The sequence below is a fragment of the Pleurodeles waltl genome, chromosome 4_1, assembly GCF_031143425.1.
Source record: "Pleurodeles waltl isolate 20211129_DDA chromosome 4_1, aPleWal1.hap1.20221129, whole genome shotgun sequence".
Taxonomy (NCBI): domain Eukaryota; kingdom Metazoa; phylum Chordata; class Amphibia; order Caudata; family Salamandridae; genus Pleurodeles; species Pleurodeles waltl.
The window spans coordinates 74019556-74037123 of record NC_090442.1 but is presented as its reverse complement, the minus strand read 5'-3'; the positions used below and the strand labels follow the sequence as shown (position 1 = coordinate 74037123).

Here is a 17568-nt window from a genome sequence, read left to right as displayed (position 1 = left end):
GGCCCCCGCATGTGCAAGTATGCATGCATGCATGACTTGAAGAATGCAAGGGAACTGGCTGACAAGACCATAAGGACTGGGACTTCAGCTCAGTCCTGAAACAAAACATCTGAATCATCACCTGAATATCCTGCACCCTCTGAGGAGGGGTAGAGGCTTGGTTCTTCATAGTGTCCAGTACTGCCCCTTTAAACAGGATAAGCTGCAAGGGCTCCAGGTGAGATTTTGGCTTGTTGATCGCAAAGTCTGACATACAGTAGAGATGTTGTGACTTTCAGGTGGCACAACACCATCTCTGGGAACTCAGCTTTGAGAAGCCAGTTGTCCAAGTAATGAAACACCAGGATTCCTGAGCATCTGCGACGGGCAGCAACCACTGCCATCACCTTGGTGAAGACATGTGGAGCTGAAATTACAACAAAAAGAAGGTTATATGCTGGTTCAGCAGAGTAGTGTAGATAGTTTCTTTGTGACTGGAGAATAGGTAAATGAAAACCCTGCATGCTCCTGGTAGACAGATACCCATCCAGTATTTAGCTTCCAGCACGTGCAACACCACTGCCAGGGACAGCATTTTGAACCTCTCTTTTCACAGGAACCAGTTCAAAACCCTAAGATCTAAGATCGGGCGGAGACCTGGTGGAACCAGGAACTACCTGGAATATCATCCCTGGTCTTGGTCCCCGCTCTGGTGCCAGCTCCACTGCCTCTTTTGGTATTAAGATCTCTACATGCTGCTGAAGAATAGGAAGGGGTCTAACTGGAGAGGCAGGAGTAGCATGGGAAAGGGTGGAGAATGCTACAAGGGTAGGCCATACCCTCTTTCCAAAATCTGCAAGACCCACTGGTCTGAACTTATGGGCCTCCAGGCCTGTGGAAAGGAGGATACCGGTCCTCCAACCGGCACCCTGTGTTCCGACAAGAGAGTACTCGGGCTGGTTCCCTGTGTTTCCTGTGGAAGAGGATGAGGAGTAGAGGGGAGGGAAAGGTAAGGCTGTCTGCCTCAAAAGGAGAATCCCCTTGAAAATACTTATTTTCAATATTGCACATAGTCCCACTGTTAGGTTTGTAGGCCACACGACCTGGTCTTGCGGTGGCCTTACTCAACTTGAATCCTCGACAGTCTAATTCACTTTTGTCCCTAAATGACACTATCTTTGGATGGGAGATCCATCAAAGTGTTTTCACATTCTGAGAAAGTCCTGAGTTCCTTAGCCAAGCATGGCAATGAAAGGATATGGACGTGCCCATGGCTTGTGCCTCAGACTTCGCAATGTTGAGACCTGACTGGATCACTTGTTTTGCAGCTGTCTGGCTATCTTTCACAAGCTCTGTGACGAGAGGTTGGAGGCGCTCTGAAAAGTTTGAGATGACTAACTGTGCCATGTCCCAGATAGGATTGGTATAATGCCCCATTAGGCATGTCACGTTGAGGGATTTGTACAATGCTCCACAGGCATGTCACGTTGAGGGATTTCAGAGCAATGCTCCCAGCCAAAAAGGGTTTCTTGGTGAACTGTTCTATTTGCTTAGACAATCTGCCTGGGGGTGTAGTTGAAAAAGCCCCTGGAGAGAGTTTGGAGGAGCAGGAAGCTTGAACAAGGCTTTCTGGAGATGGGAGTGCTGATAAGAAGGCTCGCCCGCCGGGAGCCAGCCTGTATCTTCGGGCCACCACCCTAATGATGGAGGGAGAAGATATGGGCTTCTCCCACACCGCCAGAATGGGCTCAGTCAGGGCTTCATTAAGGGGCAGTAAGGACTCTGCAGTGTGAGCTGTACGATGTAACACCTCAGTTAGCTTTGGCTTCTGTGGATGAGAGCTGGAGATCAAGAATCTCCACTGCTGTTTTCATAACTGTGTGGTAAGAGTTATCCTCTGATGTAGAAGGCCAGTCGGTCAGTATAGTTCCATCTCGGGTGACTTGTAAAGGCTACTTGCATCTCTAAGTGCAGTGAAGTCTGTGTCTACAGTGACGTACTGTCCGTCACCATCATCCAAGTCTGGAAAGGGGTCCTCAAGTGGGTCAGAGTCCCCAAAGTAGCAGTGATCATCCTCTATGAGACGTTGTGCCTCTCTTATTGACCTATGGGTAGGAGCAGTAAATTCCACTTGATGCAATAGATCCGATGCAGAACCCTGGTCTGGTGGAATGTGCTATGGGGCACATAAATATATTTAAAAGCTGTTTACTTATCTGCAATAAACTTACTTTTCCCACGATTTTCGTTGTAAAAGGTATCTGTTGTAAATGCATAATCATTGTAAAATAAAATTGTTTTAAAAGCCTTTCGTTGTAAAGGCTTTGTTGTAGAGGCTTCTCATTCTTAAGCCTTCGTGATAAAGGCTGTTTCCCATATTCTTTGCCGGACTGTGACATTGTATAAGTCAAAATACTGATATTTTGTGAAAGTGAATTGAGATCCAAGTACCAGCCGGACAGACTGCACTCACTGGTACGTCCCTACAAGGGGCTGAGGATGCAGTTTCTCATCCAGCTGAGTGAGCTATCTCCACTAGACACCTTTTAACACACGTATGGAGAAAGTAACCCATCTCAATTTTGATTTCTGACAGCTTTGCCCCTGTATAGCCCACAAACACCAGTTCATCCTCCCCTGCGTCCTTAAATGTTTAAAAATGGAAGCTATTTCATCATGCAATCTATAAAATCTCACTTTTACATTTCAGTGATGTGGCGGGGAAATAACGCCCACTAACTTACTCTGTCAACCGTGAATTCAGTGGGATACAGACACTTAACCTGTAATTCTGCTGATGCAGTTACCACTAGGATTATAGTGTTCAGTAAACGATGTCTCATGCAACAAGAATGCAAAGGCTTCGAGAAATAAACGTTAAAACTAAATTTCGATAAGAAGATGGCCCTACAAATGGAGGGGGTCGCAGGTATTCGCAAACCCTTTCAGAAACCCGCTGATGATGAGGAATACAGGCAGCAATGGCGCCCGAGTAACACACTATAGTTCCTGTTTTCAAACACTCTGGGCTACCGTGCTCATAAAGTTGATAACTGTTGAGATGTCAAGTTGTTTGAGAACTAACTCCTGGAGTAGGAAACATTTGAGGATGAAAGTTTTGGCTACTAGCACGTGTAGAGGCATGGTGAGGGAGCTTTAAAAAACTAAAAAACTTTAATAACTCAAAAGTTAAGGATTTGAGGATCTAATTAGCAGGTCAACTCTCAACCTCGATTCTCATCTTCCTTTCAGAACTTGGCTTGGTTGAGACAGATTATCCTTTTATTTCCCAAACGCCTGTTAGTTTGCTGTGGTGAGCTCAGCAGGAAAATGAAAACCATTTGCCGTTGAGGAAAGGTTTGAAAGACTGTATTAGTATTACACGCTCAAAGGTAGGTCTTAAAATGTGCCTTGTACACTTACTAAGCATCAGTTAAAACACTACTGATTGAGCAAAATAAATCTATAAAATGACTTTGTTAAATTGTATTCCAACAACAGGAAACAATGGGCAAGTACATCTTGAGGATTCTTTGGTTCACAAAATATTGATCAGGCTATTTGCTCCACTGTCCGCACTTGGGCTGGCTAAACTTACAGCATAATGATTACACTTATTAGCAAAGACTTGCATTTTTAATCATCGAAGGTCACAGTAATGATATTGGTTATGCCATCTGCAGATTTTTATAGCGCTTTGATGTAGAATGTAAGAAACTGTAAAGTGTCCCAGACCATACTTTTGACTTGTCTACTTTGCATGTGATCCTCAAAGGACTATTTACTTAAGTACATTGTAAACTGAGATCAGGCTTTATAACAACTGTATGGCTACAGCGCAATGGACGTTTGTAAAAGTTAATTCGAAATATCTTCCATGCTAGGTTTAAGGGATCATAATCTTTGTTCAAGTTGCATTTCTGCTCTTTTTCATACGTGCTTCTTTCAGTTTCGAAGGCTTTATGCAAATCTGCAAAATAAAACTAAATAAGCAAAGTTGGCCTTTCAGGATATGGACATCTGGGGATTGCATTTTCCTTCCCCGAGCCCTTCTCCTTTTCTTGCTCTGTTTGTTGCTAATTTGTATCTGCCTAGGTTCTAGATCTGCTCATTTGTATCTGCCTAGGTTCTAGATCTGCTAATTTAGATCTGCCTAGGTTCTAGATCTGCTAATTTGTATCTGCCTAGGTTCTAGATCTGCTAATTTGTATCTGCCTAGGTTCTAGATCTGCTAATTTGTATCTGCCTAGGCTCTAGATCTGCTCATTTGTATCTGCCTAGGCTCTAGATCTGCTCATTTGTATCTGCCTAGGCTCTAGATCTGCTCATTTGTATCTGCCTAGGTTCTAGATCTGCTAATTTAGATCTGCCTAGGTACTAGATCTGCTAATTTAGATCTGCTAATTTGTATCTGCCTAGGTTCTAGATCTGCTAATTTGTATCTGCCCAGGTTCTAGATCTGCTAATTTAGATCTGCTAATTTGTATCTGCCCAGGTTCTAGATCTGCTAATTTCTATCTGCCTAGGCTCTAGATCTGCTCTGACCCGATCCTGCATGTTAACATTTTAAGTGGAATGGAGGCTGCTCAATGCCTTCTTTTCCAGAGTCATATACTAAACAGGCTGTAGTGTGCAGCGTAATCTGTCACTACGGCCAGTCTGAGAGACATTGTTACAGGGAGTACCAATCTTAAACATATACAGAGACACATACATTTCTAGAAATGTGTTGGCAAGTTGAGATATCCAGCAGTAAGGAAATGTCACATCAGAGAAGATGGTGAGAGGCTAATACTGAGGATCTTTCCAATGCCACGAAACCCAGAGGAGGAAGAAGAAACATTTCATGAAGCTTGGCACAGAGAGGTTCTTCCGAGTCATACAACAGGTCAACTCAGGGCACCTTTGACTTTAATATGGCCACATTCAAGGGCAACTCAACGGCCACAATGACTTTAATGGGGTAACATTGTAGTCACCTGAGTGTTTTAATTGACTACTGAGTAGCATTGCAGCTCAACTCAACGATTTCACCGAATCCATTGTTGCCTATGTACACTGAGGCATCTGTAACACTTTATATCGAGAGAGGGTTCTGTTAATCAACCCAAACACAGTTGTCATAAACAGTTTAATTTAATCTTACTAATACACTTGTTGCCATATACTCACCACATTGAAAGACACCCTTGATGTCCAGACTGTTAGACAGAAACAAGTCGGGCTTCCTTTTGAGGGCCTGCAAAGTACACAAACAAGGTAAATAAAGGCAAGTTGGACCTTACAGAATCTTGGAGCAGCCACCAGGCTTCCCAGCTTTCTCCTAACATCCTCTCTCAAAAACTTACCTGTGGTCCAGGTCAACACGGACCTGTCCCCCAAAGCACATCTACCACTAAACAGTAATGAAAACCTCAGCTTAAGCACTATTCCTAAGTTTTAAATCAACCTAAAACCTTTAAAAAAAAAAATTCAGACGTGAGTATACTGTTTACATAAATATTTACAACTGAGCACGTCTCACTGCTGCAAGATAAACTCATCTGTCTGTTTAGCAAAGGATGAAACGAGCTAAAAAAACTTTCAACAACAAAGGAAGCCAAAAGTTCTCCCAAAGGCACGGCTCGCGTAGGATGCAGAAATAGGACACAACAATCACCCCACCAAGGTCAATCCATCAGGATTAACATTCTACTTAAAAAACTGTCAGAGAACTCTTTGTCTCCAGCTGTCCTCTGCCATTATCAAATGATGGAATATACCTCTTTCAGCACCACTGTTAAAATGCTTTCATGTATTTGTGCCACAACCTACACCATAGGCTGTCACATTCAACAACACAGCTTGTTCGTAGAATTCTAGCTCTCTTCAGTCTCCCTTCGAGGTTCTTCGTCCTCGTGGGGTTGTTGCATGTCGCTACACCTCTGCACCACCGAACATCTGTGAGCCATAGCTCGGATCTCTTTTTTCTTCCAGCTCACACTCAAATCTTGATACCAGGAGGGGTCCTGGTTTCTCCATAACTCGCGGTGGCTAACTGTGCATAACAATCTAACAAAAATCTGGGAGAAACGTGTTCAGATGTCTGCAGGACTCTGTTGATAGCGCCTGGTTTTCATGGGATGTAGGCGCAGACGTCAGTGAGCTGAGATGAGGACTCCAGCTCCTCGGAGCAATGAATCTTGTTGGGCACCTGTCTATCAGTTCTGGGTGGCATCTGACGTAGATCACCAAAACTGATATCTTAATGCAAGGAAACACCCAGACTCCAATACGTTACAGTACTAAAGGTTTCGTTTAAAAATGCACAGGGGCAGTCACACTCTACCATGAAGTACTGGAACCACGTAGCAGCACTTCAAGGTCTCTATTCACTCGGATTGTAGGAAGGGGCATCCAACATTGAGATAATAAATGTAGAAACATTGCCATACTCCTCTACAAGAGATGGTGGGACTTGCATGCTTCTAGTGTTCACCACTGAGTGTCTTCCATGACACGTATTCTCTATTGTTCCCACGTAACTGCAGGAGTCTCGGCTGGCGTGCCAGGTTGTATTCAGCTTTGCACAGCTCTTGGCCGCCTCCAAACTCACCATTGTAAAGTCCAGTTAGCGCTCACGCTATCCCTGTGGTCACTTTAGGACAACTCTTCGCAGACAGCTTTTCTACTGTAAACTACCTGGTACCACACCAGCACCGCGGCAGTGGTTACCGCACTTATAGGTCCGAGCCACCCGAGTGCCACGCCTGTCCCACTGCAGGGCAGTTTCCTCTAGGAAGCCAAGGCCACATTTAGACTGGAGTCGTGCAGAGGCCAAAATGCTTTCTATGCAGCAGCAGCAATAGAATGACAACAAACCCTAGCAGTTAAGACGATGCTCATCTGCTCTTCACTCATATGAAAGGGATGGTAACCAGTAGCTGGGTCCTAGTCAATGCTCAACAAGGCAAGTGGAAACGCTCTCTCCTAATTAATGCAAGTCATGCAGTCGCCCCCACACAGTAGATTACTAAACTCGGAACACATGAGACCAGACATGACACAGTAAACAAATCCCAGCTACTCCCCCACCAAAATATGCCACATATTAAAACAGGATAACACAAATAAATGACTATCATGTCCTTGCCAAAGCTGGAGCCAACAGATACACAAATTAACTCATTAAGGGCAATACTAACTTAATTGAATCACACAGGAGATCTTACATACACAAACACACACCGCCATATAGATATTTACAGTTGCCCATCACATCACCCCTCCAACTGTACAATCTTCTATGTGATGCGTGCTAACAAAAGAACATAGTAGACGCAAACTCACATACACACACCCAAAAGAAAGCAAATCACACCACATTTACAAACTACCTCGTATCTCCAAGCAATTCATATGCCACCGACATACGCATCTCCAATGCAATTGGCAAGCCAATCCAGCCATACCACTACCAGGCTAAAGTCATACACCTGCTGATAAACCAATAAGGCACTGCTACTCCATCATCAAAGATGAATGCTTATGGACATCCCCCAATGGAAATCAATGCCCCATCTCCACATCAAACAGTCATACATCTTAAGGATGAACCATAGTACAATTCGTAAACCACATGATCATACGATGTTTCATACACCAATATGCAAAGAAGCCTTCTAACCTGGAAATAAGACATAGAAGGTAGGCTAACGGCATCAGTGGTCTCTATAAATTCTGGTAACAAACCATGCAGAGCTCGCCCCAGATGAGACGAAAGATCACCTGCCTAGTCCTCTTCCCACCAAGCGTTACACCAGCGTGGAGATGACTTGTACCATTTACACTCCTCTACAGTGGGGACAACTGAGTGCTTGGGCAGGGTGGGACTGGGGTGGAAAATAGGCCAGAGCACCCAAATAAAAGTGGCCCACATTAGTGAATTAAATAGCTATTAAAAAAAGTGACACAAGTTTACAAATTGGGGTTGGGGCAGTTTTGAACTTTTTAAGATGTCCTGCATAAGTGTTTTGCAAGGAGTGGAAGACTACATGGATTTGAGCTTGTCACTGGCAATGCTTGCTTTAATATCAGGGATATCAACAGTAAAAACCAGCATAGCAAACCATAAAACAGGCCCACAAACAGCCACAAAAAACAGCCCTCACGCTGACCTATCAGACTATAGGCAAACCGACTCTATGCTTGTGCCATTCACCACTGACTGAGGGAGGGCACAGTGGTAAAACACTTTGGAAGAGGCCTCATTGGCCCTCTCTTGGGAGTAGGTGGGGTTCCACGACGACTCCCACAGTACTCCAGCATGCGTATGGGTGCCCAACACGCGCACCTTACGAATACAATATAAATAAAGATCAGCAGTCTAGTACTGGCCTAATTCTGGTGCTGTTTACCCTTCCATCACTGGCACTGTAATCCCATAATGGCACATATAGAGAGGGGAAGGAAAGAGGAGTTACTTGCATGCTGTACACATGTAGAGGATATTAATGTATTTATTTAAAACTTTTATAAAGTGAACGGCCACCTAATAGGTATCCTGGCGCTGAGGAGCTTGACTAAGGCCACATATTTACTGCTTCCATGTTGTAACGCAAGGAGCAGGGACAGGAGAAAACCTAAAGGAAGGCTGGGAAGAGCCAAGTTTTGAGGCTCTTCCTAAACTGAAGTCAGTCAGTGGAGGCCCTTGAGCTGGCCGGAAGCTTATTCTAAAGTTGGGCTGCCCTGATCATAAAAGCCCGACCACCCTGGCTTTTCTTGCAAAATTTAGGAACACAGATTAAATTAGCCAATGCCGACCAATGGCATCTTCCACGGACATAGCTTGTGAGTCTTTTTTGTAAGGGTATAGGTCCTGTGCCCTGGAGTATTTTAAAAACAATCCACAGGTATTTTAAGGTTATCCTTTTCCTAACTGGGAGCCAGTGCAGTTCCCTCAGGGCACTGGAGGCAGATGATCTTCTTAGCCAAGTCAAAGGTAGCTTTATGCAGACTTGAACTCGCTGCAAACGTTTTAGTAAAAATTCAGGCACACGGAGTAACAGTGTGTTGCAGTAGTCAAGCCTGCTAAGAATCACACTTCTCACAATCGGCGACTTAGCTTGTCATGGTAACATTGGTAGAATTTTTCTTAATCCCAGGAGCAGGGCGAAACAGGTAGCCGCCACTTTCTTGACATGCTAGTCGATACATCACCACTAGATATCCGTCCAGTGATGACGGGCAAGACTGCTTCCATAGACCTACCAGCCTCATTGTAGATCCTAAAACAACATAGAAACATCACAACCAATGAAGTGGCAGAAAACAGATAACAGTGACTTATTTCTTCTCTTCTTACTTGTCCTCTCTGCAGCATTTAACAGAGTTCACCCCAACACTACTGAACATCCCATAAAACAGAACATGCTCAAAGGCATTGTGCTGCTATGGTGTGATTTGTATATGAAGAACGGAGCTCAAGTTGGACTGAACAGACAGGAACACACCACAATAACATATGCACTCTTAAAGGATCTATCCTCTCAGCAGTCATTTCCAACCTGTATAAGGAATGTCTTGGAGTCCCATTCATAGATCTGGACATATTCATCCCCAAATGTGAAGGATAAACCCTAGCCATACCAAGGACCACATGAAGTCATCCAACTGAAGGCCTGCCTAGCATCAATCCCAGCCTGGATGTCAAACTTGTAACTGAAACTGAATCCAAACACAACAAAGTTTGCCCTTATGGCAGTAAATATCTGGTCAAAAGATGGCTGGTCAAGGTGAATCTGAAGGTTTCACCCCTCAGCTTATCAGTAGCTAACAAATCCCTTTGTGCCCATTTTGACAAAAACTTCAGCTTCATAACACATACTTCAGTCAAAATCAAGATTGCACGGCATTCACTTTCAACACTTTGCAGAGTGAAATCTTTTCTTCAAGGAACTGAATTCAGAATGGCTGCACGAGCCACAGTCCTAACTCACTGTTGATGGAGACAACATTCTCCTTGCTGGAATAACAGATGCACACCTCCACCCCCGAAAAGCATCAACCATGCAATAGCTCACCTCCTCAAAGGACTACGAAAATTTGACAGAGTAACGTTTAAGCTCCAAGATCCCCACAGGTTCCCACCTCTCCACATTGGTGTCATCTTCACGCGTGACTTCATCAAATCAAATACAAAGCTGTCATCAATAGTATTTGCTTTGACAGATTTAGACATCTGCTGGCCTTTGATAAACCAACAAAATCAACACTCAACGGGTTCAAGACATGCAACAATTAAAATGCAAGAACTCACTTATTCTCCTGCTATGCCAGCAGAGTATCAAACACCATCTAAATAAAAACAGTCTGGCTCCATCGACCCTCCACTCCAAAAAAAGCACTGAAGGTACTTCTGTGCATGCAGCATCTCACCAGTGAGTAACCCCAGAGCCGCATATCGCTGGATCATATTGTATCCAAGGCGCATCACCGCAGCCCTCTGGCAACTGTATCCATTCACTCCGTAACTTGATCTCCTATGCTGTAAAGCATTATCTTGCGTAATACCAAAGTTTATGCTATATCGATTAAAATTACATATATACAAATACAAGACACTCTTGGATCACAACACGCCTAAGTCCCATACAAGAGGTTAATAATACATTCACCAACTGCAAGATACTCTAGGGTACTTTTCAGCCAAGCTTTCCAGTTTGCATTTCACAAGAAAAATGCTTGTACTTTAATATAACTGCAACAGCCAACATTTCACTAGCCCCTAATTTGATCACTGTTCCGAGTACTCGAGTAGGACAGTTAATGTCGAGCAACTCAGTACTCAAATCATGAGTTTCCCGCCAACTAAGACAAAGACAAACAAAAGGAAAATATACGTGAGATAGTGGCATGTAAAGTGGACAAATGTAGTACACCTTTACAAACCACAGGTAGCACTTCACATTAGTGCCCCGCTATCATCTCTGCTATGGTCCAGCCATCGACGAGTCAGCAGGAAAGCCTTCATGTCCGCTCTCTGGGACATACGATCCCCCATCAGACAAATTCCTTATAGAGGTCTGTCTAGCAAAGTGTTGTGCGGGGCATCTGTGCCTCTTGTGATGTGTTGGAATGAGGGCACTGGAGGCCCAATAGGCACTATTCAGTATATATATTTATTTAGGCTGACCTACAGTGAGAAGATACAATTCTAATCTCATATATGGGGACACGACAGATCTTCACCAGCTGCGTATGGCATACAAACACCATCTTGACTATAAGAGTGTGCTACTACAACAATTGCACACGAATACTGGGAAGAATGGCTGCTGGAGGCAGGACCATGATAATAGCCATGATGGAGTGCCAAGGGTGAGCCAGTATCAAAGAGGGCTTTACATGTGCTTTTATCTTGTCACATTTGCTGTTCTTTCAAGACAGATGACAAATGACTAACTTTCAGACAAACTGCTGCTTATTCTATTAATGGAAACCGGCATTTACAAATTGTAAGGATTTTGTAAAGTGAACTATGTGACAATCTTGCTGGTGTGAAAGGAAAGGCTGTAGGATGTGGTTTTCTTCTAACAACAAAATGTAAGGTCCTATAAATGAGCTGTACAAATATTTCAAAATAAACAGTTAGGAAACCGCAAATGAAGCAATGTTTTCTAATTGTGTAGTGTGGAGGAAACAAAGATTTTAATAGATTGAAAACAAATCCAGGCTCTTTACATGTGTGATACGCAAATGTTCCAGAACCACGCATGGATTAACAACGCGCTCGGAACCATGACCGCGTCTTTATCACCCATGCCTTTAAAACTAATTTTGTTGTAAAAGTATGCTTAGTAAAGGCATATGTGGTAACGCCATGCATGGTTGTGCGATACAACCCCCCTGACCCTCTTGCCCCCACCCTGTCCTAAAAACTACCCTGGCCCGCCGCCTAAAACACTAAAACTTAACCTGTCCTAAAAACTACCCCTCCGTGTCCTAAAACTACCCAGACCCCCCGCCCAAAACCCTAAAACTTAACCTGTCCTAAAAACTACCCCGACCTCCGCCCAAAATCCTAAACCTAACCCCGTCCTAAAAACTACCCCACCCTGTCCTAAAAACGACCCCGACCAAAAGCCTAAAATTTATCCTGTCCTAAAGATTACCTCACCCTATCCTAAAAACTACTCCGACCCCACAAACTACCCGAACCTCCGCCCAAAACCCTAAAACTTACCCTGTCCTAAAAACTACCACGACCCCCAGCCCAAAACCCTAAAATTTACCCTGTCCTAAAAACTACCCCATCCTAAACCCCACCCTGTCCTCAAAACTACCCCACCCTGTCCTAAACAACCCTGATCCTCCAGCCCTAAACCCTAAAATTTACCCTGTCCTAAGAACTATCCCAAAAACGACCCCACCCCAAACCCTACCCTGTCCTAAAAACTACCCCACTCTGTCCTAAAAACTCCCAGACCCCCGCCCTAAACCTTAAAACCTACCCTTTCCTAAAAACTACTCCACCCTGTCCTAAAAACTACCCCGACCCCCAGCCCAAAACCCTAAAACTTACCCTGTCCTAAAAACTACCCCATCCTAAACCCCCCCACCCTGTCCTAAACAACCCTGATCCCCCAGCCCTAAACCCTAAAATTTACCCTGTCCTAAGAACTATCCCTAAAACTACCCCACCCAAACCCTACCCTGTCCTAAAAACTACCCCACTCTGTCCTAAAAACTCCCAGACCCCCGCCCTAAACCTTAAAACCTACCCTTTCCTAAAAACTACTCCACCCTGTCCTAAAAACTACCCCAACCCCCCTGTCCTGAACCCTAAAAACTACCCCCACAATGTCCTAAAATCTACCCCCACCCCTAAACTGTCCTAAATACTGCCCCGACCCCCACTCTAAAGCCAAAAACGTACCCCACCCTGTCCTAACTACCCCAACCCGCCCTAAACCCTAAAACGTACCCTATCCTAAAAACTACCCCTACTTCCCACCCTAAACTTCACCCTGTCCTAAAAACTACCCCGACCCCCGCCCTGAACGCTAAAACCTACCATGTCCTAAAATCTACCCCAACCCCCTGCCCTGAACCCTAAAACCTATCCCGCCCTGTCCTAAAAAATACTCTGACCCCCTGCCCTGCCTACACTCTAAACTACCCTTTCCTAAAACCTACCCCGCCCTTTCCTAAAAACTACTCTGACCCCCTGCCCTGCCTACACCCTAAACTACCCTTTCCTAAAAACGATCCCACCCTGTCCTAAAAACTACCCTGAACCCCCAGCCCTAAACCTTGAAACCTACCCTGTCCTAAAAACGACCCCACCCTGTTCTAAAAACTACCCCGACCCAGCTGCCCCACTCTAAACCCTAAAACCTACCCTGTCCTAAAAACTAACCTGACCCGAACCCCCCCTCAACCCTACCCTGCCCAAAAAAACTAACCTGACCCCCAGCCTCCACCCTAAACCCTAAATCCTACCCTGTTCTAAAATTACCCACAATGTCCTAAAAGCTAACCTGACCTCCGGCCCTGAAACCTAAAACCTACCCTGTCCTAAAAACGACCCCACCCTGTTGTAAAAACTACCCAACCCCCCGTCCTAAACCATAAAACCTACCCTGTCCTAAAAACAACCCCAACCTGTCCTAAAAACTACCCGGACCCCCTCCCCCTGAACCCTAAAACCTACCCCAGCCTGTCCTAAAAACTACCCTGACCCCTGCCCTGAACCCTAAAACCTACCCTGTGCTAAAAACTACATTGAACTGTCCTAAAACCTACCCTAACCCACTGCCCTAACCCCTAAAACCTACCCTGCCCCATCCTAAAATCTATCCCACCCCCCTGCCCAACTACCTCACCGTATCCTAAAAACTACCCCGATCCCCCACCGTAAAACCTACCCTGTCCAAAAACTCCCCGCCCTCCCGCCCCAAATTCTACCCTGTCCTAAAAACTACCCTGACTCGGATGCCCCGCTCTAAACCCTGAAACCTACCCTGTCCTAAAAACTACCCCGACCCCCGCCCTAAACCCTAAAACCTACCCTGTCCTAAAAACTACCTGACCCCCACCCCCACCCCTACCCTGCCCTAAAAACTAACCTGACCCCCCCCCAGCCTCCACCCTAAACCCTAAATCCTACCCTGTTCTAAAATTACCCACTGTCCTAAAAGCTACCCTGACCCCCGGCCCTGAAACCTAAAACCTACCCTGCCCTACAAAATACCCGACCCCCCTGCCCTAAAACCTACCCTGTCCTAAAAACTACCTCTATCCTCCCACCCCCATTCTGAACTCTAAAACCTACCCCTCACTGTCCTTAAAAATCCACCCACGCCCCAGCCCCACTTAACCGGCTGCCGCGTTCCTCTCCCGGCTGCTCCTCCTGTGTGCCTGAACCATGCATATGCATGGTGCCTTAACCGCGCATTTGTGTGGTTCAGGCAAGCATGGCAACGCTACGCGTTGCTCTGGTAGCGTAGGAAAGGCCGTTTCCCCAGATTTTTTTGCTGCATAGTTTTATCAGTAAAACTGTTTTGCAAATTTGTGGTCATTTCAATGGGAAATGTGAAGCCTGGGAATTACAGTGTTCTACCACATTATGTTTTAGTAATATATTTGTGACAGTGTGCTCCAAAATGCACCACCAGGTGTGTACCCCACTCTTATCACTCGCCTGCAGAATAAGCATGGCTCATTTGCTACACTGGTTCTTTGTGTGCTGCTTGGACTTTCAGAATACCTATAAATTCACTGATGTTACACTGATGGCAGCACCCCAAATTGTAAAATTGTTCGAGCACCAGTGCTGGGAAGAACAATTAGAACCTCTCCTGTGCAAGAGGGACCTGCAGGCTTCACCCAAGGACTCACCATAGTGCCTCTCTGATGTGGAAACACATGAACCATCCCTCTGACACTTCCATTTATGATCTATTTTGAAACTGGAATTGCACCCTAATCCTACAGTTTCCCACTGATATTGGGATACCTGGTGCCTCTAAAGACAGCACAATCATCCAAATGCCACGGTGAAGAGGACATTTTATAAGGATTCACAGAATGTGAGATAGTCATATGCCAGTCTGAAATGAAAGGACAGACCACAGCATCTCTTGTATTTAAATGGTAATTTCGTCAATAGGCTTCAGGTGAGTTAGTAAGAGACAAACAATTTTGAAAGAGAATTTGCTAAACAACCAATAAGCGCCATGTGAACAATCCAAAATGTTTTACTGTTACCCTCTGATGGACTTCAATGCTGATATAATTTGATCATTTTAAGCACAGCCCTCTTTGGTTTTAAGAGAAATGTACTAGGGTGTAGGAGGCTGGCCTGGCTTGTAGTGGGTACCAGAGGTACTTACACCTTGTGCCAGGTCCAGTTATCCCTTATTAGTGTAGAAGAGGTGTTTCTAGCAGCTTAGGCTGATAGAAGGTAGCTATGGCAAAGCAGCTTAGGCTGAACTAGGAGACATGTAAAGCTCCTACTATACCACTGGTGTCATATGCACAATATCATAAGAAAACACAATGCACAGAGTTACTAAAAATAAAGGTACTTTATTTTTATGACAATATGCCAAAGGTATCTCAGTGAATACCCTCAGTATGAGGATAAGTTATATACACAAGATATATGTACACAAACCAAAATTAGGTAAGTAATAGCAAGAAAGCTAATGCAAGCAGTGTATAATTACAATAGATTGCAATAGGAGCACATAGGTATAGGGGCAACACACACCATATACTCCAAAAGTGGAATGCGAACCACAAAATGGACCACAAACCTATGTGAGCTTGTAGAGGGTCGCTGGTACTGGTACAGAAAACAGTGAGGGTTAGAAAAATAGCCCACCCCAAGACCCTGAAAGGTAGGTGTAAAGTGCACCTACTACCCCCAGAGAGCACAGAAGTCGTGATAGGGTGATTCTGTAGGAAGAACAAACACCAGCAATGCAACAACTGTGGATTTCCAGACCTGAGTACCGGTAGGACAAGGGGACCAAGTCCAATAGTCGCGACAGTGTCGAGAGAGGGCAGGAGCCCAGGGAATGCCAGCTGAGGGTGAAAGGAAGCTGCCACCGGATGGAAGAAGCTTGGAGTTCTGCAAGAAAGAAGAGAGCTAGGGACTTCTCCTTTGGAAGACGGATGTCCCACGTCGCGATGAAGCTTGCAGAGGTGTTCCCACGCAGAGGGACCGCAAACAAGCCTTGCTAGCTGCAAGGGTCGGGGAAGAGGTTTTTGGGTGCTGCTGAGGCCCAGGAGGGACCAGGATGTCACCACTTGGAGGAGGAGACAGAGAGACAGAGGGGGCACCCAGCAACTCAGTGAGCCCTCACAGAAGCAGGCAGCACCCACAGAAGTACCCTTACAGGCACTTGGAAGAAGAGGGAACCGGAGTCCACGTGAAGTCACAAAAGGGAGTCCCACGACGCCAGAAGACAACTCAGAAGGTTGTGCACTGCAGGAAGGAGTGTTGGGGACCCAGGCTTGGCTGTGCACGAAGGAAATCCAGGAAGAGTGAACAGGAGCCGGAGCAGCAGCAAATCACGCGGTACCCAGCAATGCAGTCTAGCGTGGGGAGGCAAGGACTTACCTCCACCAAACTTGGACTGAAGAGTCACTGGACTGTGGGAGTTACTTGGACAGAGTTGCTGAGTTCCAGGGACCACACTCGTCAGGATGAGAGGGGACCCAGAGGACCAGTGTTGCAGTCTTTTGGTGCCTGCGTTAGCAGGGGGAAGATTCCGTCGACCCACGGGAGATTTCTTCGGAGCTTCTGGTGCAGGGTGAAGGCAGGCTACCCCCAGAGCATGAACCACCTGGAAACAGTCGAGAAAGCCGGCACGATGAGGCGCTACAATGTTCCTGGTAGTCGTCTTGCTACTTTGTTGCGGTTTTGCAGGCGTCCTGAGCAGTCAGCGGTCGATCCTTTGGCAGAAGGTGAAGAGGGAGATGCAGAGGAACTCTGATGAGCTCTTGCATTCGTTATCTAAAGAATTCCCCAAAGCAGAGACCCTAAATAGCCAGAAAATGAGGTTTGGCTACCTAGGAAGGAGGACTGGCTACCAAGAGAGGTAAGAGCCTATCAGAAGGAGCCTCTGACGTCACCTGCTGGCACTGGCCACTCAGAGCAGTCCAGTGTGCCCCCAACACCTCTGTTTCCAAGATGGCAGAGGCCTGGGACACACTAGAGGAGCTCTGGGCACCTCCCCTGGGAGGTGCAGGTCAGTGGAGTGGTCACTCCCCTTTCCTTTGTCCAGTTTCACACCAGAGCAGGGCTGGGGGATCCCTGAACCAGTGTATACTTGCTTATGCAGAGATGGGCACCATCTGTGCCCATCAAAGTATTTCCAGAGGCTGGGGGAGGCTACTCCTCCCCATTCCTCACACTTATTTCCAAAGGGAGAGGGTGTTACACCCTCTCTCAGAGGAAGTCCTTTGTTCTGCCTTCCTGGGCCAGGGCTGCCTGGACCGCAGGAGGGCAGAAACCTGTCTGAGGGGTTGGCAGCAGCAGCAGCTGCAGTGGAGACCCCAGAAAGGCAGTTTAGCAGTACCCGGGTACTGTGCTAGAGA

The 17568-nt window shown here is 45.8% G+C and overlaps 1 protein-coding gene across 1 annotated transcript in view; it reads right to left on the bottom strand.

Annotated features, from left to right (window-relative positions):
- Positions 1–17568, bottom strand: part of IPO13 (importin 13) — a 370551-nt gene that overhangs the window by 25684 nt on the left and 327299 nt on the right. Inside the window, exon 16 of the mRNA XM_069227822.1 lies at positions 5152–5218. Coding sequence (XP_069083923.1) covers positions 5152–5218 — 67 coding nt within the window. The remainder of the gene's footprint in view (positions 1–5151; positions 5219–17568) is intronic.